At 40.3% G+C, this 22,150-nt stretch overlaps 1 protein-coding gene across 5 annotated transcripts in view; it reads right to left on the minus strand.

Annotated features, from left to right (window-relative positions):
• Window positions 1-5,732: 5,732 nt before the first annotated feature.
• The window catches only part of plekhg5b (pleckstrin homology domain containing, family G (with RhoGef domain) member 5b), a 61,025-nt gene continuing 44,607 nt past the window's right edge, over window positions 5,733-22,150 (minus strand). For 3 of the 5 annotated variants that reach the window (XM_058409895.1, XM_058409892.1, XM_058409897.1), the window contains 13 exons: window positions 13,605-13,787; window positions 12,624-12,794; window positions 12,314-12,409; window positions 11,879-12,079; window positions 11,205-11,315; window positions 10,900-11,049; window positions 10,643-10,780; window positions 10,292-10,411; window positions 10,047-10,179; window positions 9,617-9,732; window positions 9,349-9,506; window positions 8,199-9,131; window positions 5,733-7,436 (listed from right to left, as the gene is read on the minus strand). In XM_058409895.1, coding sequence (XP_058265878.1) covers window positions 7,427-7,436; window positions 8,199-9,131; window positions 9,349-9,506; window positions 9,617-9,732; window positions 10,047-10,179; window positions 10,292-10,411; window positions 10,643-10,780; window positions 10,900-11,049; window positions 11,205-11,315; window positions 11,879-12,079; window positions 12,314-12,409; window positions 12,624-12,794; window positions 13,605-13,787 — 2,520 coding nt within the window. In that variant the 3' untranslated portion in view covers window positions 5,733-7,426. Of the gene's footprint in view, window positions 7,437-8,194; window positions 9,132-9,348; window positions 9,507-9,616; window positions 9,733-10,046; window positions 10,180-10,291; window positions 10,412-10,642; window positions 10,781-10,899; window positions 11,050-11,204; window positions 11,316-11,878; window positions 12,080-12,313; window positions 12,410-12,623; window positions 12,795-13,604; window positions 13,788-22,150 lie in introns of those variants that run through there. The other 2 variants (XM_058409896.1, XM_058409893.1) reach the window with 1 other exon arrangement.

The raw sequence follows: 22,150 nt of genomic DNA on the forward strand, positions 1-22,150 counted from the left end.
GTGTGACACCTCGTACCAAATATTTGTCCATGATTTAACTTTGCTATCCAGAGAGCTATGAATCATTCATTCATTAAAGTACTGCAGTTAAAATACCATGGCATAATAAAATAATGTGACGTTGATTGGCTATTTTCTTCTTCCTGCTAAATCTCACTGAAGGCAATGTGATGGCCTATAATGAGTAATGCTTTTAGATATTCTTCAAAATTTCATGATTTTAGACTTAGACATTTTCTGGTTATGTGCTCAAAGATAAGTGAGATATCTAGCATTTATCCTAAAAATATTTTTTCAACCCAGGAAGCAACATTTGCCTGTAAGATGTACAAATATATCCAATTTTGACAAGACAATTTTATCAGACTGTCAAATTTGATGTCTTTTTAATATGCTTAGATGGGGCACAATTGTTCCCTTGGACCCTTTGATGGATTGATGCCCCATCCATGTCTCCTGGGTTAGGTTCCAGGCTCCTGTGTAGGATAAGTGGTACAGAAAATGGAAGATGGGATGAAATGGAAGACTGTGACCAAAAATGCCTATTAATCCAGTGTATTGGATTAATATACAAGCATACACTCTACTGTAGTGCAGCGATGAGAAAGATTGTCTAGACATGTAGGATAATATTGTATCTTGCATCTTTTAGCTATTTTCTCTGTTCAGCAAGCATTTGAATGAGGAGCCTGATGAAGCCAGATGTTGCTCAGCAGCCCCCACAGTTAGTTAGCATACACCAATGCTATACTACACTCGCTCGGCTGATGACAAACAGCTGTTCCCACTGGGATCTACTGCATAGGGCCACAAGGGCTTTTGTAAACACGCTTTAGTTCTTTCTTCCTGGGCCTCTCGCTGTCTATATTCAGAAAGCCATCTAAATCCAGTCATTTAGTCCTTTTTAAAAGCGGCGTCAGTTAAAGCAGACACAGAAAGAGTAGCATGTGTTTAAGCTCTGTAATAACAGTGTCACCATAGGGACATGGTGGTCAGGGGTTTACAGCATGGATTGTTCGGGCAGACAATGGAGTTTACCTGATTTGAATCCCGTGGTTGTTCAGAGTGCTGGGATTAGCAGTGTTTAATAAATGAAAGTGCGTCCATAATCTGGATTTTCAAAAGTGCCCTTTTTGTGTTAATCAGATGTTTTTGCTTTTTTTTTTTACCAGATGCTTTCTGACATCTGTCATAGGGAGGTGCATTAACCCTCAAACACAGCTAGAGGCCGAGACCTTCTGGGGTTAAAGATTTAGGATGAAAATTACACATAGAACCTTTCACATGTTCATATATGGGTAAAGTAGCACCAAAAAATCATGAGATGTGTATAAAACAGATAATAGCCACTTCATAGTGACAAGAGGTAGTTTTATAAAAGATCGCTCCAGTATAGAAGCATTAAAAACAGATTAAAAACGTTGAATAAAGGAAGTTTGAATTATAAAAGCATTAGAATTTTTAACAAAGAAGATTTTTAATAAAGAAAAGTTGAATTCAAAATAATATTTATAATCAATAAATATAGTAGGTTAAAAACCAAACATCTGCATTTATTTATTATGAATTAATGGCCTTCTGATTATTCCTCCTCACAGATTATAAGGCTTAGAAAGAAAGAAAGAAAGAAAGAAAGAAAGAAAGAAAGAAAGAAAGAAAGAAAGAAAGAAAGAAAGAAAAACAGACAGAAAGAAAGAAAGAAAGAAAGAAAGAAAGAAAGAAAGAAAGAAAGAAAGAAAGAAAGAAAAACAGACAGAAAGAAAGAAAGAAAGAAAGAAAGAAAGAAAGAAAGAAAGAAAGAAAGAAAGAAAGAAAGAAAGAAAGAAAGAAAGAAAGAAAATCTCTTTCTAAGTGTTTTAACCATTATGTTATGTTAGGTGTGTAGCAGGGTCACCTGATGCTGATTTGTGGTTGTCTCTCTCTCTCTCTCTCTCTCTCTCTCTCTCTCTCACACACACATACACACACACACACACACACACTAAATATAGCAATACTTCACATGAATACAATTAATACTATCTGGGCTAAAAGGGGCGTGGCTTTTCTACTCGATTTGCATATGGGTCTGAGAAAAAGGATTGAATTTTGAGTTATGAATGAACAGTTTTTCATTTCCTTGGCTTTAAGGCTTCTGGGGCCTTATATTATTTGAAATCGCCTCGCTTGAATTAGTTCAGGCTCAATGAGTTGTATGAACTGTATGAGGTTCAGGTGAAAGTTATTTCTGCAAGCGGCCTTATCAGTCGAATGAGCATATAGTGATATGGCAGCCAGTGAGAGAGACTATTACATGAAAGGAATTAAATGATACCATGAGTGTGAAAACATTATTACAGAATAAAAGCAACACCTCGGCAGTTAGAAATGTTCAAGAAGAATTGCCTACTACATTCTACTACTACTACTACTTCTACACACACACACACACACACACACAGAGCTAATCGATTCAATTCCTAATTACTTTGGAAGTCAGGAAGAACACTGCATTTTCATAATTAAAATCCAGCACAGTATTTATGAAGCATAATAAAATTGTACCAAAATGCAGGATTACATCTGTATGACATTCAGGGCCAGATGTGTGCGTGAGGGAATTGAGGAGGGATTAAAGGGTAAAAAAAAATCCTGCAGATCAAAATGCCACCTTTTTTCCATCAGACTTATGGCCTTGTGTGGAGTCAACATGCTGTAATCCACCGATTAGCTGACATAATCCCCTGTAAATACACCTTGACCCGCTTACAGTACAAAATATAAGCCAGTGCTATGCAAGAGAGTAACAGACATTTTGCTTGGCTTTGCATAGACAGGAAAACCTAGCAAATGGATTTGTGTCTTTTAAATATGGTGATAGGTCTTTCTATCGGTGACAGATACTTTCACAGAATATTGAGAGGTTTATAAACTAATTCTTGGCTTGGTGTTTCATTAATTCATCCTTTAGCTAAAAATAAACTGTTCTGCAGAACATGCAAAGACTGCCAAGACTGACTAATAAAGTCACAGTGACTACAAGTAACCATATGAGAGATTATTTGCTATAAATGCTCTCATGTTGACTGTATTAAAAGATCTGCATAACGGGTCGGAGATACAGTTACGCTGTCCTTCAATGTTTTGTTTCTTTGGCTGCAGAAAGTGCAAATTTCATGATTCTGTAGTCCGTGGTTGTTTGTTTGAGATGGCTAGCCCCTGCATGGTTAGCATTCACAGTTCTGGTTGCTCTGTATGGAACCCACCTTTCAGACAGCCTCCAGGTGAGGTTCCAGCCCATCATCTGGTCAACTACATGTGGATGATTTCGTAATACGGAGTGCAGGTTTCTGCTCAAGATTCCTAATATTCAGTGAAGGTGAACATATAGAGCATTCCTACAGTACGTGTGCACCAGTCCAACAGTCTTTCTGTGATGAAGGACCGAGACGGAGAGCTGGTCTAAATATGGATTTGATGGACATCATTACCAGGGCCTACAGGAAGTCAGACACATTAGTTACCATGATGTGCCATTCAATGGGTCATGCTTCCTTCTCAGGGTTATCCCACTGAGACAGACCTCTCCAGGAAGTCTGAAGTCTCAACACTGGATAACTGCAAGGGGGCTCACTTTCTGAGCTAGCTGAGTGATAGCTGTATACAATAGTATTTAGAGCAAACACTGTCATATGGTCACTTTGTAAGTTTTTGGTATTACATGAGCAAGGTGATATTCAGTACCTCTGGTGGTAATCAGGAGTTTTACCACAGGGTCACTCCATTTTTCTCTGTGTAAGTTGGTCAGGTAGATTTTTTACACCAACACACACACCCATGTAGAAGGTCACCACTATTCCCAGAGACCATTCACATAATTGGTTATCAACATGTCTCATGAGGATCATCCAAATATGGGCATTTATATGTTTCCCATTCTAAATATTTAGAACATATATATAACATTAAGAAATCAGTATTTGGTGGAATAACCCCGATTTGCATGTGTTTTGGCTCCATTTTCTCCACCAGTTTTTCACATTGCTGTTAGGGAACTTTATATAACTCTTTGCAAAAAAGCAAACAGCTCAACTTTCCCATTCCAGAGGTTTTCAGTAGGGTTCAAATCTGGAGATTGGGCGGTGGTCTCATATATATATATATATAAATTCAATTCATTTCATTTGTATTAATTTTAACATTGTCTCAAAGCAGATCAACAGAAGTATAGAAACAGTGAAACAAAATTTAAAGTTTAAAGTTAAGTTACTATTTTTTCCCTAATGAGCAAACCTAAGGTGATGATGGTGAGGAAATACTCCCTGAGATGATCTGAGGAAGTAACCTTGAGAGGAACCAGGCTCAAAAGTGAACCTCATCCTCATTTGGGTGACACTGGACAGTAAATAATGTAACTGTTGATAATGTCCTTTCTACAACAGCAACCAAGAGCTAATAGGTCTAATAGGTCTGTGTAGTATCCGAGTTCATTATAGACTTAGCTCTAATTCCTTGCTGCTGAAAGCTGACTGGCGTGATATTCTCCAAGTGGTTCTATCCACAGCAGCCCCTGAGTCACAGGCTGTCCACACAGATCTATTCAATTTTATTCAGTCTATTGTTATTGTATTATAATTCTATTTTCTATAACGGACAGTCAAAAAAGTATTTTACTACATTTCATCCTGTCTACTGTTGTGTATATTTACATGATAAATAAATGTTTTGAATTGTATTACACAGCAAAGTCTGAAGCTTTTGCCTCTGGGTATTTTTCACAGGTCAGACAATCGGGATGTTGATACAGGCATCCGAACGGTCATTCAAACGGTGACCAGTGATAAGTTATGTAATGACGGCGGGGAACGATCTTCATTTAACGCTTTCACTTTTAGTAGAGTAACATCAGAGCTCCATTTGCTTCTTAATACAAATTACATGTATGAAATGTATGAATTGTGTCCAGTTTATGTTTTGTGTCAATTTCACACACATAGAGAGAGACTACACTCAATGTTTTTGTAAAAATCAGCTGCAGAAATTGCTAAGGCTAATATGAAAAGCAGTATTAGTTATAATGTGTGCCTATCCAAATGTTTTCAAACCCAAAGCGGTTTTTAAATTAATTTTTGCCAACGAAAATGCAAATGATGGCACATTTACACAATATTGCCAAAAGTTTTGGGACACCCCTCCAAATCATTGAATTCAGGTGTTGTTTTTCAGGGGTTGGGCTTGGCCCCTTAGTTCCAGTGAAAGGAACATTTTGGACAATTTCATACTCCCAACTTTGTGGGTACAGTTTGGGGATGACCGCTTCCTGTTCCAACATGACTGTACACCAGTGCACAAAGCAAGGTCCATAAAGACACGGATGAGAGAGTTTGGTGTGGAGGAACTTGACCTCTCCTGCAACCTGATAGAACACCTTTGGGATGAATTAGAGCAGAGACTGCGAGCCATGGCTGCACGTCCAACATCAGTGCCTGACCTCACAAATGTAGAGGAATGGTCAATAATTCCCATTAACCTTGTGGAAAGCCTTCCCAGAAGAATTGAAGCTGTTATAGCTGTAAAGGGCGGGGCAACTCCATATTACAGTCATGTGCATGTAAAGGCAGACGTCCCAAAACTTTTCCCCAATATAGTGTATATAAATACAATGAATATTCTAAAGAGGACACAGCATGAGAAAGCACAAAAATCTTTATATAAAATAAAACAATGAAGTCCTGAAAATAAGATCAGATGCCTTTTTATTACACACAGGACCATTTCCCCATCACTGGGAACAAGGTTATTTTGGTTCTCAGCAGATTAACCTCTTAATTAAACAAATAACAATGGAAAAAAATTAAACCTGAAAAACAACAACTTCCAAAAAAAAAAAAAAGTCATGAAATAAACAATACATTTACAAACCATGTTTCAGATATAAAAACAAAGCAAGCTTAATAAATATTATGAACAAAAGACAATTAATACAATATTAATTTTTGGGCAAATTTACAAATAGTACATTTATAAGGATTTGGTTTAGTAAATTAGGCAGAATGCAATTTTAACACCTTTAAACATTAAGAAGAAACGTAGGCCATTTGTTTATTCTTGTTTTTTTTTTTTTATAAATAACCCTACTGTTAATGTGAGGTTTGCAGAAACCAAGTAAATTCAGTCTAAACCCAAATCCTGTTCCATATTCAGTGTCTTGAATTAGTTCCAAAAGTGGTTCCTAATAAGTGCTGATCTGTGATCAGGTGATTATCCATCAATCATTAAAGTAAACTGTATGATATGTCTGACCCAAATTTAATGGGAAATATATTAAAAAAAAAAAAAAAAAAAAAATCAAAATCTAGACATCTCTGAAGTGTTAAAGAGTGAAGCCTTGATAAGGACTTTCTCACAATTATTTCCCAAAATGTAAAACCAGACCATGTTTTTCAGTCTTAAAGCAAAACTCATGTAACTAACCCTAACGTCAGTTCACCTCACCTGGCTAATACTGCAGAGTAAGACGCTACTCTCGAGTATTAACTTTGAAGAGATAATGAGATCGTTTGGTTACGACAAGCGCAGACACACACAAGAACACGCTATATAAGCAATCACTGCTGCTTTATTGTTAATACTGGTCCTCGTGTTTCATTTAGCCTTTTCAATGGCTACTCAAGTCATTTATCATGCCATCTTTTAAATAGTTATTTTTGGTTTCAGCGTGTCGTTTAGGTCATAACTTACATACACACACACACACACACACACACACAACCTTGATGGCATTACATGTTCACAGTCATCACACACTCGCATTAACATTCACAAACACACACAAAAAGAAGTACAGTGAAAGTGTGAACTGTTAAGAGATTACTCATATTGTGCAATTACAGCCTAATTTTTGGTTTTGCTTTTCTCCTCGTGTAGACATCCTCCGTATGGCTTTCTCTTTTCCCAACACGTATATGGCAGTTGGAGGAACGCTCATGGCCTCGACAGAACCATGTAAAGAAAGTCATGTGGACGGTCTGAACTCGAGGGTGAAGGCACAAACCTGAAATGAAACTCCCCTCCAAGCCAAATCAGAGGTATTTCCCCATTGTAGAATAAAGAGTAAAGATTGTACAACAACAAAAACAACAACAACAAAATAAACACTGTGATGGAGAGCTTCGTGTGTCCTTTTCTCCCCTTCTGACCGAGTCCAAGTGCACAAATGGACCAGACCGAAGGCGGAACTTTTCCCATGTTTCTGCATCTTACACAAGCTCTTTTTTTTTTTTTTCTCCTAAAGGTTAGCTCCCTCCTTATTAAAGCTACTTGTATTATTACAAAAGTGCAAAAAAAGCTCATTGGTTAGAGTGCATTGGATTCATGTGGCAAGCGAGTCAGTCAGTCCTATCAGGCTGAAAGTGGTGCTGCTCGCGGAGTGACGAACTGGCTGCTTCTACACTTCCCTACAGAGAGAGGAGAGAGAGAACAATGAGAATTAACACAAACATAAGAGTACTACTACTATTACTAATCCTCCTCGTCCTACTATTACTAATACCACTAACACTAGTAATCCTATGACTAATACCAAAACTATAATACTGCTACAATAACTGCTATAATAACACTTTTCCTCCTTCTGCTACTAGTAATACTTCTACCTCACTACTATTAGTACTACTACAGCTACTATTATTACTACTAAAAATATTATCACTTCAATTAATAAGATTAATATTACCCACCTCCTTCTATATTTAGTATTAGTACTACTACTAGTAATAATAATAATAAATAATGTAATGAATACCATTAATATTATCAATCCTCCCCCTACTATTAGTACTACTACCGCTACTATAAGTACTGCCAGGAATAATAATAGTAATATTAATAATAAAAATAATAATACAATTAAAACAACTACAGCCACTATTACTGCAAAGAATTATGCTACTACAAATATAAATAAAATATTCATTAATACTATTAGAATTATTAACAATATTAATACTACTGATAAAAGTAATGCTTTAGTTTTCTCCTACAATTAGTGCTGTCACTACTATTACTCCTACTAATATTAATTAATAGTACCACTACTACTACTAATAACGTCATTTCAAGTTACATGCCATGATTCTCAGGTTGCTTTACAACTGTAATATAGCTCAACACTACAGGCAGACGTTAAAACTGAACAATGTTACAAACACGCTACTCACGAGGCTGTAAGTGTGGAGTTCAGCACCAGTGTGGTGCGTATTTTATACAGCTGTGCCACTGTGAGCTTCTTGTGCTGCTGTGATTTCTTCCCACTGCCCATGTCATCCTCTGAAGCACCACAGCTCCCCTCGTGAGATGCGGGGGGTGTGATTTCTCCGTCTGAGCCGTTGCGGTCCATTACATCTTTCTTTTTGTCCTTTTTGTAGTTACGCCGCCTCAGTGTGTTCCTGAACACATAAGACGGTAAGCTGTGTGCCAGTCGCTCGCTCTGCGGTCTCTCTTTTTCCCTCGGGTGAGACGTTTCTGTGTTAGATTGGCTCAGTTCAGTTAGGCTCTTGCTGTGTCCCAGCCCTTCTGCCCACTCCAGACCCAGCTGGTAAGGGGCATCCGGGCCCTGCGCAACATCTTTTCCTGTGCCTTGTGTGTCCTCCCCATTGACCCGCTGCAACAGATTGTCCTCTGAATGACACTTATTTACCAGCTTCTGGAGACACTGCATGCGAAACTGCACCGGTGGACGCCGCCTGGGTTTCAGATGGGACGCCACGGATACTCGAGAGCCTGATGAACTCCTGTCATCAGACTCTTCCTCTTCTTCTTCTTCTTCCTCTTTCTCCTCGTCCTCCACTGCTATCTCTCCACTGTCTCCCTCGGTCTCCTCCTCCTCTGTGCTCTCCTGCTCGCTGCTGGGTGTCCGAGTCTGCAGATCCATCAGCAACTCGGGGGAAAGTGTGCCATAGGCACTGTCCATAGACAGACTACGATGCTCTGGGTCAAGTTCTGTGCCCTCTGGTGCATGCTGGGAAGGCTGGAGCTCGACGCTGCTGGGGAGGGAAGATGGTACTGTGTCAGAATCGGTTTGCAGATCTGAGCATGCTCCTGAATCCTCCGTTTCCATCACGGACAGTGTTTCCGTGGAGCCGTCCGAGTTCCTGAGGTGGAAAAGACAATTTGTTTATTTACCTTTTAAAACTAAGACTAAAGAAGTTTTTCAGCATACTGCAAAATCCAGTATGTTGAAAGGACAAATTCCATTATTCCTCTTTTCTTGTATGGTACAACATGGTTTATCTGTGATACGGGTTCAAACCAACTATCTCTTAAGCCACAAGGGGGCAAACATTTTAAACCACTGGAGCAAAAGCTTACCCTGTGTTAAGCTCTCCTTTATTTCCAAGTCTTGGAGAGCTGGCAGTGGAGTTACTGCTCTGATCGCCTCCATCCTCCTCTTCTTCTTTCTCTAGCATTGTTTTTTGTCCAGATTGGTGCCGTCGAGCCTCCTCACTACGCAGCCGCTGCAGCTGGGTCTGAGGAAAGAGGAGAAGAAGAAAAAAGTCAGTGAATGTGCTCATCACAGGTCAATCATACACCTGTGTCATATGTTATCAGGATGAAAAGACATGCTGTAAGCACCAACCTTCACAGTGCTGATTGTGTCAATCCAGCTTCGCCCCTGGGAGGCGCTGTTGGCCTGGAATGAGTAGGCAGCCACAGCACTTTTGAACTCATTGAGGTAGATGAGAACAAAAGAACCTATGGAGAGAATGACACTGCATCAGGAAAACATTAGAATATACAATTATTTTAAATAGATTAAAACCACCAAATGTGCTCATTTATGCAATTTTTTTTAGTTGACAAATCATATGGAAGCAGCGCAGTGCATAAAATCATACAGATACAGGTCAAGCGCTTCAGATTCTGTGTAACCAACTGGTGTGCTCCTGCCAGATGACTGGCTGATTCGATAATTGCATGACCATGTATACAATGTGCAAGATACTATTGTAATTCAGTGGTTGGTTCACCAAGTGTTTGTGCATGTGTGTGTGTGTTTGTGTATTAACCTGGATCTTTGAGCTCCTTGCACACAACGTTATGAAGAAGGAGTGGTTGTCGGATGACTTTCACCTTCTCTAAACGCTTCACAGGCTTCGAGATGAGCAGGAGGTCGGAGAATAAGAAGCAATAGACTTCCATCTGAAGAGCAGACACACATTAGTAATATCAGCACGTGTTGGTCACTAGGATGTGCAAGTGAAGAGCTTTCTATTTCGAAGAATATACACTTGTAATGGTTGCATCATCTTACCCTGCTGTCTTTGCCTTCTTTCATACGTAGTGCTCCCTCTAGGTGGAGCTGTCTGGTCTCCTCCGGAGAGACATCAATCATAGGTGCCGTCAGGTCGATGTGGTTAAACTCTTTCAGGATCTGAGAACGGAACATGATTTCACCTTTATGCTTTGCTTTGGTCGAAAACAAGTCATCAGACTTTCTAATGAAAGTTGCTTTCTGAGCATGCAAGCTGTTTGTGTGTACTTATTCCCATAAATATTATTAATACTGCTGATATATGAAATATATAAATAAGCTATACTAGGTATTTAAAAGGAAATCACAATAATTGATGAAATTGGTTGTTGGATAGAAAGCTGTCCTCACCCTCTCCACCTCCTCACTGCCTCCCTCCACCGGCTCATAGCTCTCTACCCGAGCTGAAATGGCCGCCAGCTTCTGCCGCTCCTGCCTCTGCAGCATCTGAGAGTCCACGCTGTTGATGAAGCTCTCCACACTCGCCACCTGAGCAGCAAACACACAAACCGTCATGATACTGATCACAGCCTAATATATTTGTCTCCTGACATTTAGAACACAAACCTGTCACAAATTATTTAACGTGACATATAACAATCCCTCACCATGCTCAGGAGAGATTCCTTTGCTGCAGGGTCGTCCGTTTTCTTCAGGATGGTTTTGAGCAGCAGGGGGTATTTGGTGAGTCTCTGGTGTGGCTTCACCAGCATGTCGGCCAGTTTCAACCGATTGCACTGCTTGTTTCCCTCAGCCCACTGAGAAGAGAAAATTAAATCTTAACTGAATTTAAGAAATTTAGACAGGACAGTGCATCTTGATTACATTCGTTAAATAACGTTCGGTCTTTGGAATTTTAGTTTACAGATTAAGAGATCCCTGGATGCGCATTTAGTCACAAGCAGAAACTCACTGTGATGTAGGTCCTGAAGAGCTCATTGTCTCTCAGCTGAGCGCGCATGTACTCCATACAGCTCTCCTCCTCCATGCAGTAGCGCAGGTATGGCTGGAACCTGGACGCAAACTGCACACACACATCATGGAAACATATTAACATCATCATACTTGCTGAAAATAGACATTATTGTATATATTGGGATTTAAAGACTCCACCAATACACTCTAGTTTTTCCCAATAATTAGCACAAATGTTTACTATGCTGTAAACAAGTTAGTTCCTTTCGCAACTCATTATACAGTAGCTATAAATAGTCATTCCCTGACCATCCCCTTTGTCTCTTGTCTAAAGTGCAGTGTGTCATGCTGGAGAGTATTGCCACTGCAGACTCAGACTTGTTATTATGGTAAAAAAAAAAAGTTAGATAACACACAGCTTTTTACTATAGAAAGATAGATCACATTAATATAAACCTATATAGAACTAGCACTCCTATCTGAGCTGAAAAACTCTCTGACCAAAATTTCAACAGCATGGTTGTATAATGACCAACAACTGAACCTGACTCAATTGCTACGATCAAAATAATAATTCAGATGCCCCAGAGCAACACAAGGGCTCTGAAATACATCAAGGTTATGAGACTTGCTGTGCACATTTAAACTCTTGGGTCACTGATATAGACTCACAGTTTGGAAGCCCTGGAGCAGATCGGTCGGATCGAGCATACTCCGGTCTTGGCGAGCTTTTTCCAGTGCTGGTACCATGACCTGACTCCACAGTGCTGTGTGTACTCGCACCAGGTCTTGGATGTTATTGAACAGCTTGGCTGGTTCCACTTCATTAAGAAGGCCATGGTCCTGCAGGTTTAGCAGGCCACACAGGAAAAGCTGCAGCACAGAGCACAAAGACAATTTCAGCATACAGTTCAACACAAAACACGAAAACCTAATTCAAATCTCAGCGCAAAAATAAGCCAAAGAGAACAACTGGGCTAGCAATATTAAAGTAAAGGGGTCTTGTGTACCCTTGACTTGTTATTACTACCGTCCAGTAACATCGGATTAAAACCAAAAGTAGAACTGTGTCGAGAAAACGAGAAAACAAAGAAAATCTGAACCTACGTCAGTGATGACCTTCAGCTTCTTGATGTAGGTGGCTTCAGTGTGCAAGAGTTCCCATATCGCTTCTTGCTGATGGAACTGCCGCTTGCTCAGAGTCTGCAACACATGAATCCTATTAAACCCCACATTTAATTCACTATGGAAAGAACTTCCTTTCTTTTTGACCAAACCCTGACTGTCTGTTTTCCAGAATTTAACCATATCAGAGGGATTTTTCCAGACCATCCTTCCTACCATTATTTTAAAAAAAGAAAAAAAAGAAAAGAAAATGTATGAGTGTTCATCCATTTTGTGTGTGTGTGCGTGTTACCTCTGGGTTCTCCAGCAGCTGTTGCCAGCTGTCCTCTAGTGTCAGGTCAAGCTCCACTTCTTCCTCTTCCCAGGAGTCATGGTGGAACGAGAGCTGTGGATGCATCTTAGGCAAGCCATGACACGTGTACACCTGTAATCTACTGTTGAGCTGCTCCACACGGTCCGCCTCCTAACACGCACAAAAACACACACACGGTTATAAGCAAAGTTAAATAAGAAATAAAATATTCAAAAATAAAGAGAAAGAAAATAAACAGTATGATGCATTACAGTGGAAAAAATGGTTATTAATGGTTTGACTGTGTGGCTTTCTGCTCATAAATCGACTAAGACTTCTCCTATAATTTATCATACTTTTTTATCTTGCAAATATTCTTTCATTCTGGGCCATCATTGTTGTATCTGTGCTCTTCTGAGGGCTCATGGCTAATTATGCAACTGTCCATTTTTGAAAGGCTAAAGTACTTACAAAAATGAGTTAGTGCTGTCAGACAATAGAGGGCAGAAACAAAGCCAATAAGCTGGCCTAATGTCAATGATTGGCCCTGGCTAACCCCTGCTTTTGAGCTGCCAGGTCCCTTTGGGATGTGAGGTCTGTCCCCTTTCTTGTCAGTCTGGGCGTTAGAGGGGAAAGGGAGTGTTTGCAAATAAGCCAAAAGTGACAGCTGAGTGACAGCTCTGCCTTGTCCTGTCACACATCTGTTACATGCCTGCCCCCGTGGGACGAGACAGAGGGTGGAAAACGTTAGCTGATACCCAGAAGCCTTGTTCTTTTCAAATAAGCATCTGTTTAGTTGTTTTTAGAGCTGTTCTGAGAAACTGGCATCATTTAACACTAAAGAAAGTTTCCCCTTGAATAGTGACATCAACAATCACTCCTCTTACTTTCTCTGGCTTGTAGCTTCAGGGGAAGTTTAGCCCCCCAGAAAGGTGACACCTGATAAGCAATCATGTATAAAATGGGAATCCAGGTCCTCACCTTGTAAGAGGGGAAGAAGAAACCGCTAAAGCGACTAGCACTGCGGTTCTTGTGTTTATCGTAACTAGAAAGGGCCATGGTCGGAAGAGAACCGCCGAGCTGAGCCAAGGAGTCTGGAGATGGGATGTTGGCATCACCCAGGAATTCGGTCATGTTCTTCCGCCGACGTGATTGAACCTGACCCTGACCAAGAGAAACAGAGCAAGAGAGTGAGAAACAGACATACATACATGGTTAAAAACTGAGTTCCAAATTTCACAGCTTCGTTTTCCCTGAAGAAGTCATAGGGAGGTGATGATGAAAGTGTATAAAGGTGGAGCAAGGGAAATTTCCAATGTTTTCATAGATGATCTCACTAATGAAATCCAGTGAGTTTCAGGAAAGGCTCAACTGAGGGGTGGTGCTAAGGAGGGAGAGTGAAAAGAGGGTCTATAGAATAAATGCTAAAGAAAATATAAGACAAAAAGTACAGCTGATTATCTATAGAGCAGAAGCATGCAGTATACATATAATGTAGCAATATAGATGCGTCTATTTAATAATGACATCAAGCAGCAGTAGGATATCATAAAACATCATCCTGCCTAGCCACACAATAGGATAGGATATACTGTCATTTCCTCATTACTTCATCTTCGAGTATGAGGTTGGATTCCTTAAACTGGAAATAGCCTTCCATTGTCCACATGATGTATTGTTCCCCTATCGGAGATCACAGTCACGCGTCACACACTCGTCCACTCGTAATCTTCTTTATGAGGACCAGTGAGCTGAACAAACACTTGCTGCGGTTATTGCCATTGGGTCTCAGCAAACTTCCGAACAGCCGGCAAAAACAAAGCTAATGACCTCCAGTCCCAAAGCCTGTGGAATACCACAGCCCTAAGTGATGTCCCCTGCTAATGACTTCCAACATTCCAAGTAGGACTCTGGCATTTCTGGGGTTAGGACTCAAAACAGGAAACCGGTGGACATGAAAAACAATGATACCCTTCGAATGGAATGGTGTTTGCATAGTGCGACATATAGAACGCATGCTCTCCGATTTCACTAGCAGATTATGATGGTATGGCATTAAGCAGGAACTGAAAAGCTTCACAATTAGAAGAGCAACCGCTCAGAGGGCACAGCAGAAACAGTGGTATATAAAACCACTAAAAAAAATGTTTAAGCACAAAGGGTAGAGGTTTGATTTTCCAAACAAATTTTTCCGTAGTCAGTCACTCTAATCGTTATTATTCCAACCATGTTCAAATCTGCTGTTGCCTCAGTCAGCCAGGACTTCGATGGGCTGATGGATAACACAAGTGCCCTGCAAAAATTCTATCCTATATTTAGAGCTCTGGCACCAGGGCACTAGGGCACTGAAGGCAGACAGCGATAAGGCTTTGATGAGGGGATTTCTGTGGAATCTGGGGCAAGAGGATGAAGACAGGAACACAGATGGCAGGAAGTGTCAAGGAGAAAAAGAGGAAGGACTGCTGGTGTCCAGCGTAACCGCTACCTCTTGCAGGCTTTAAGGGTTACGCTGCTACAGGCTTATAACAAATTTACACCAAAAAAAAACAAAAACAGAATCATGGTTTACAGAACCAGACTAGCGGATAAAGTGAAATGAACACGAATCATGCTTTATGTAAAATCAACAACTACTTATAAACTTATAGCCGGCAAGATCAAAGATGCAAAGAGGTGAATTAATTATGCGTAAAAGCACTACATAGAGCAAATATCCGTCCCAAACCTGCAATGCTTTGACACTTTGGTACACATTTACTGAGGACCTAAAACAGAAAGAGTTTTCTCGGAACCTGAGCTCTACTCACCGTGGAAGAAAACGGCATGTCAAATGCAATGAAGACCATTGTAATCCTTCAAATGGCTTCACAGAGTTTGGCCCATAGCAGAGCCAGCTGTTGCTCTTTCTCCCACTTTCTCTTTCTCAACCCTCTCTCTTAACCTCTCTTTCTTTTACTCCTACACATTAACTCATACATGTGTACTGTTCCACCATAGCAGCTGCAAGGACAGAAGTACAAATCTCTGCCAAGAAAAAAGGCTGGCGAATAAAAAAAAAACAAACAAACAGAAGTTTCCCTAACTCAAACACAATGGCTTCTGCCCGTTTTGTTTTTGATAGAGTTCCTCAAGGCTCTGAAACAGGACCGCCACAGATCTTGATCCCCGACGTCCTCGCTGTCCGGTAGCGATTGAGACTGCTTGGCTGCATTACTAAGAAGGAGTGCTCTAGCGTCATAGCAACGAGGAGGATCTCGTCCTATTTTGTGTGAGCGGGAAGAAACAGGCGTGGTTTTCGAAAGCCAGAAGGCTAATCTGCATATGCGGTCACGCCTACTGGATGGTTTTCTGTGCTGTTCAACAAAACATTTTGACACCACGGAGGTGCCAGCTGTTTGTTTGGACGCATGTCTTTTGTCTAAACTCCTTGGACAAATCACTTTCTCCACTGGGATTCTTGACTCAACTTCCTTAACAGTCGCAGCATCTGTTGCAACGATATCTTCTCAGAGCTGAGTTATTACATTCAGGATTGAGTAACAAACACATTCCTAAGAGTCATAAGTTAACAGTAAATATTGTTATTGCAGTGGGTAAACGTTAGATCAAACACTATATTATGTTTAGAGCATTATGCTGAATTGTTGATATTGATTTTTAATAATCCTCAGTTATTTACTTAAGGTAAGTACAGCAAGCTTTGTTTGTTCTTATAAAAACAAAAGGTATGAAGAGCAGCTTCTCATAATTTCAGTGCCTCTTAGCAGAAGGAAATGACCTCTGAAGTACATGATGAGGGAAAATCCCAAACTACATCACATGCAGTTTCCCTGCTTGCACTTGAGATATACACATAGTTATGTAACACCCACCCCCAGAACATGAAACAAGTCCTCCTTAATCTGCACTGTTTTGTAAAGACTCACACAGATGAGCACTTTAGCTACTCAAGCTTATCATGTCTATTGTTTACTCGCATGCATCCGTTTGACCATTTCCTAAATATCTGATTTTTCCTAGCCTGCAGTTCCAAGGCTAAACACACCTTGCTGGCCAGAGCTCTAACCTCAGTGTCCATTCACCTAGAGCAAGATTAAAGATGTTCTGACCTCTCTGGCTTATCTTGACAGCTATGGGAGTATAAAAGACCCACATCTCCAACATCTCAGGAATTTCAAATCTGCCTTGCCATTTAATAAATAATAACTAAATGTTTAATCATCGAAAATTCCCTGGATCATATTTTTTTTTTGCAATTCGCAAATTTTCAGTGCAATACCATTTTCAAGAATCTGGCATGGGTTGCTGACTAGGAGCAAGATAAGAATAGTCTTTGATCAGTCTTTGATTAACAATGAGGAAACCTGTAGAGTAATAACTTCCATATCCCCCACCACCCACCCCACCCCCAACTAAAATAAATCCCTCCTGTGCCTGCCACCAAACGCAGGAAACTTCCCAGAAATCCCACACAGTGAAAAACAAGTCTCCAGTTTCACTTGCTAGCCTCTGATGACTAGCCTTGACTGTGAACAACAACCAGGTTTCATGGCCAGCACCACTCACTGCCATTAGTCAAATGCACAGGTAAAAACAAAGAGCCATTGAGACTACAGCATCCAGATTAATCAGTGATCAAATACAGTGACATCCTGGAGGAATCTTATCACTCTGGACTGATAAGCCTGTGTGTCCCAACAGAGGGCACTGAACATGTCACCAGGTCCGACACTACCCTGGTCTTTCCATTACGTACGCATTCTACTTCCATTACAAACTTCCTGTTATTGAGCATCAGGCACACAGGGTTTTAAATGAGCAAGACCTCAAATAAACCAGGATACTCCGACTTCTCTGAAACGGAATATCACACTGGATGAAATCAAGTTTTCGTTTATGACAATCTGGTACAACCAAACAACTGAAAGAACAGATCTTACCTCGCATTGTGTAGAGGGTGGTTGTGGATCGGGCAAGTTCTCAGGGACCATGGGGAGCAAGTCCCAACTTCGCCAGGAAGACAGGCGACCAAAGCGCACCATTAAAATCACCAGAGCCCAAACAAGGAGCCTCCTCCGAGCCCCAAATAAAACACAGCACTGATCCGAAACTGGTAAACAACCAAATTGTTTAAACTAACAAAAATTCAGCATTATGACTATAAGCAAAGGAGGGGGGAAAAAAACAATCGAACAGAGCACTACAGAGAAGGACCCTGAAGATCGTCTAGCCACTCTGACTCCAAGAGTGACAGTGATGCTACAGAGCTTAGAGACCACTGAGTACCTCCCACCTCTCGCCACTCTCAATACTTTATCTCACACACACACACACACACACACACACACACACACACACACATTTACATACAGTTATAATGTCCTCAGATAATGTGCTCACATAGCAAATTCTGAACCCTCCCCCCTCACTGGGCTGAAGAACAGCAGACCATGCATAATTGCTTATCAAAAGAAAAAGTCGTGTAAAAACAGCCAATGACGTGCAAACTCTGTACCGGGAAAATCTTCCATTGGAGTGGTCTCTTTCAGAGTCCAAATCCATAAACGTCCGAACCATCAGTCACAGAAGCCGGGATTAGTGCTTTACTTTAATTAATCTCTGAATACAATCTAGAGAACCGACTGTAGTCACCTGGATTAGCAGCTTGAATATGTTAATGTAATTTCAAATTATATTAGAAATACTACTTATATTCAGAACTGGGATGGATTTTACCAGAATTTTATACTATGGATAATATCAGAGTATATTTATTTATTTTAAAGCATACAATTTTAAAATGTGACGCTAACATTAACTCTTTATTTTCTAAAAAAAAGACAGGAGATATGCGTCTTCTGAGTTGTGTATTCTTGCTTGTCGCTATTGTCTCTTAACACGGGGGGCTGATGGTCTGAAACTAATTGCATGATAATCAGGTTAGACTCAAATCAAAGCATCAAACGGCTGTGGGCTCTAGGGAAATGGGCTGCGATGTGTGCTGAAAATGAATGCGCTCTGTAGGGAAGCACACTGTGTAAAGTGTGAACTGCCATTTGCTGCCTTCCTTTCATCCAAAAGCAGTCATGAGATATTAGGAGGCAAGAAAGACAATAAACACCACCAAGAGGGACCCAAGACAGCATGCAACAACATTTAGAATTAAAAAAAAAGAAAAAAGAAAGAAAGACAGATAGATAGATATTCAGTAAAATCAGTTAAAGCTCTCAACATATTGCATTGGACAGTTACTACACAATCTACATACTACACTTATTCAATTATTTATCTTCTTTCACTTGTATGTATATGTAAATACGCCCCTTACATAACTCTCATTTACTGCACTGTTGAACTACACTGGCATCTTAGCATTAACTTTCCTTTCAATCTTGATGCTTGGGCAATACTGTATGCTAACAAATCATGCCAATAGGGTACTTTAATTAACAGAGGGAGAAAGTTATATAGACAGTGTGAGAGAGAGAGAGAGAGAGAGAGAGAGAGAGAGAGAGAGAGAGTGAGAGAGAGAGTGAGAGAGATAGACAGAGAGAGACAGAATGAGAATAAGAGAGATAGAGATAGATAGAGAGAGAGAGACAGAATGAGAATGAGAGAGAGAGAGAGAGAGAGAGAGAGAGAGAGAGAGACAGAGAGAGGGAGATGGAGACAGGCTGGTGAAGCTATGACTGTTTATTGTGGCTACAACAAAATGAGCAGCAGGAATGAACTTGTATCTTGGATGCTCCACCCCATTAAAACTAACAATAAACCATTCAAATGCTCAACACTTTTTCTCCACTAATAAATGATTAATAATAAATAAATTGTAATGTTTATGCTGTGGTATAAGCAGCTGCGCTGTTAAACAAAATAATGCATGTTTTTTACATAACAGGTACACTCTGTCATATTTTATTTCATAACTTACTGAAAAACAGCTGTATGGACCAAGAGAGTCTCCAAAAAACACAGCGAAGACCTACTTCTTCACCAAGTAGAAAAACCCGAGCCATACTGCTTTACCAACACTGCTTTATCCTGATAGTGTAAGCACGAGGATGTGTTTTTGATTGAGACTACACAGCACTTGCTCTGAATAATCATGCCTATCAAATGCTGTACGTGGAACTGCAGAAACGTTCAATATTTTACTCTATCATTACTGTAGGGCTTTTTCCCCTTACAATCACGCCTGGCTATTCTTAAAAAAATAAAAAAAAAGTTTATACAAATACGATTTGGTACGTGATACACACTAGCTCAATATCTCTCCCTCCGGGTTGCTTCAATCTCACTGCTGCCTCTTGTCTTTTATTCAATTAGAGGACATACTATCTTCAATTTCCACAATCCATTATGATGCACCAATAAGGAAAACATGTTTGAAGTACTGCAATTACAGAAAAAGGATAAAGTGTCCTTGAAGGCATGGCGGTCAGATCTATTTCTGGATGAGGATTAAGATGTTCAGATATTGGAGTCGTATATCTGTCGTAATGTCAGCGGTGAATTGCTTCCCTTTTGGCCGGCATCCTGCTCTATAACCCCCGAAGTGCCGCCTCTGATACCATCAGCCTCGCTGCTGTGTGACTGTATATCTCTGCATCAAACAGGGAGACTGTGAGACTGTGCATGCCTACGTGGTCAAGCTAGATCAGCTTATATAAGAGTGGGGTTGGAGTCTCAATCTGATTGGTCCGAAGGTGTAGATTAATTTTATATAACAGCAGCTCTGACTGTAAAGCAACAGCTTACACAGGGACTCCTGCATAACCTAATTCTACTAACCTTAACAAAAGCATGTCATTTTTCTGTATGGAAACATTTAGGGAAGGAGTCTCCAGTACCAGCACTCCAACATGAGAGATAATAGGACAGAGATAATAGCACTTTCCTTTACAGACATGTTAAGATGTGGAAGTATCCCAGATGTTGACACAGATAATGTTTCAGACTCCTGTGTTCAGGGCCTGGGTCTGTTTCAGACTGGACCTCAGACCGGGCAAACGCAAACCAGGATCAAAGAACACAGAGCATCGGACACGAACATGCATTTGACCAAAAAGCCACTCTTGTGAGACATTTGTCCTTTAAACGCTCTGAAAGAAGGAAAATCAGACGCACATCAAACGGTAACTGTAAAGGTCGTCGCAACAGACACGGGAAATTAGAGCTCGAGGAGGAGTAGCTGGGTCATTAGTGCCCCCGATGCTCTACGGGATGGAAGGTTTGTTCTAAAAGGTCAGGCTTTGATGAGGGGTCATGGCGCAGTGGGGAAGACACCACGCATGGATCAAATACAGTCGTACTGTATCTGTGAACCAACAAGAGCCGTCATAAACATTCAGGAGGAACAGCAGGTAGAGTGCTGACCAGCTTCTGTACTGATGTGGGGAGAGGCGGGGGTTCATTTCTTACTCAGGATGGATCTGAATCTGCAATTTAGCCAAACTTCTGTAGAGCTGCTATTTGACAATGCTATAAAAAAAACCCTTCAAATTAAAGTCAAATTCAGAGCTTCCAAGCATGCCTTCAAGGTCAAAGCAGAAAAAAAGTAGGTTCCTGTAACCTTGTTGATATGGCAAGATGTCAAATTCCAGTTCCACATATTCAAGGAAGTCTAGATAAGCCTAAGAAAAAAAGGTCCAAACATCTAAAGCCCTTTCTCCCTATTTTGTAATTGCTGTGATTGTGTAAACAGTGGCTAAATTACTCTGTCTAAATGTGAAATATCATATACCCACTTCGAACATTTTATATTATAGAAGACATCATATATTTCCCCCTTACTTTGTTTTGTTATATTTAAATATCCAATGTGTTATCATTTTCTCCTAAATTTCTCTACTTCTTTTTTAAATAAAACTCTTCCTTAACATACTATAATACACTACATCTAAAATCCCTTCTATTCCCTTAGTGAATAGAGACACCCAGAGAATATTATTTGCATACAGTGGCAGAATTATCTTCGGAAAAGCCCCAAGGAACAATGTGTAAAGTCTTCCAGGGAAAAAAGAAGGGAGGAGGAAGGTGGAATGCTGGGAATTGGCACAGACTACTGTAATGCAAATGCTAGCTGTTTTGTCGTCAGGCAAATGTGCAAACGCAAACCTGAGTGTTGCCGACGGCACAGCGTGGAGGCAAAAGTAATTATCCAAATCAGTCATCTTCAGTGTTTAAATTGGGAAACGGAATGGAGGTCAGTCTCGGGGCAAGGGTCAATATCTCGAATCTCATGGTTTGAATGCCCAATGCTAGCTCTATAGTGCACACTTGTGGGCAAACAGATGACTGCACTTTTCATTAACGTGTCCTTCCTGAGATGCTTTGCCTTACCACTAATACACAATCCTCTTTTTATATAACGGTAATATAAAGGTATGGTAATAAAGATAATAAAAATGAGCTTTTTCTTCATTTATTTGAATCCACAGAGCAATTAGTCTTAGTCTGAACACGGAGTGAGAGCGACAGCTCAGAAATGAAACCTTTTAAGAAAGCTAGTCTCAGAACTTTAGATG

The sequence above is a fragment of the Hemibagrus wyckioides genome, linkage group LG15 (assembly GCF_019097595.1).
Source record: "Hemibagrus wyckioides isolate EC202008001 linkage group LG15, SWU_Hwy_1.0, whole genome shotgun sequence".
Classification (NCBI taxonomy): Eukaryota; Metazoa; Chordata; class Actinopteri; order Siluriformes; family Bagridae; genus Hemibagrus; species Hemibagrus wyckioides.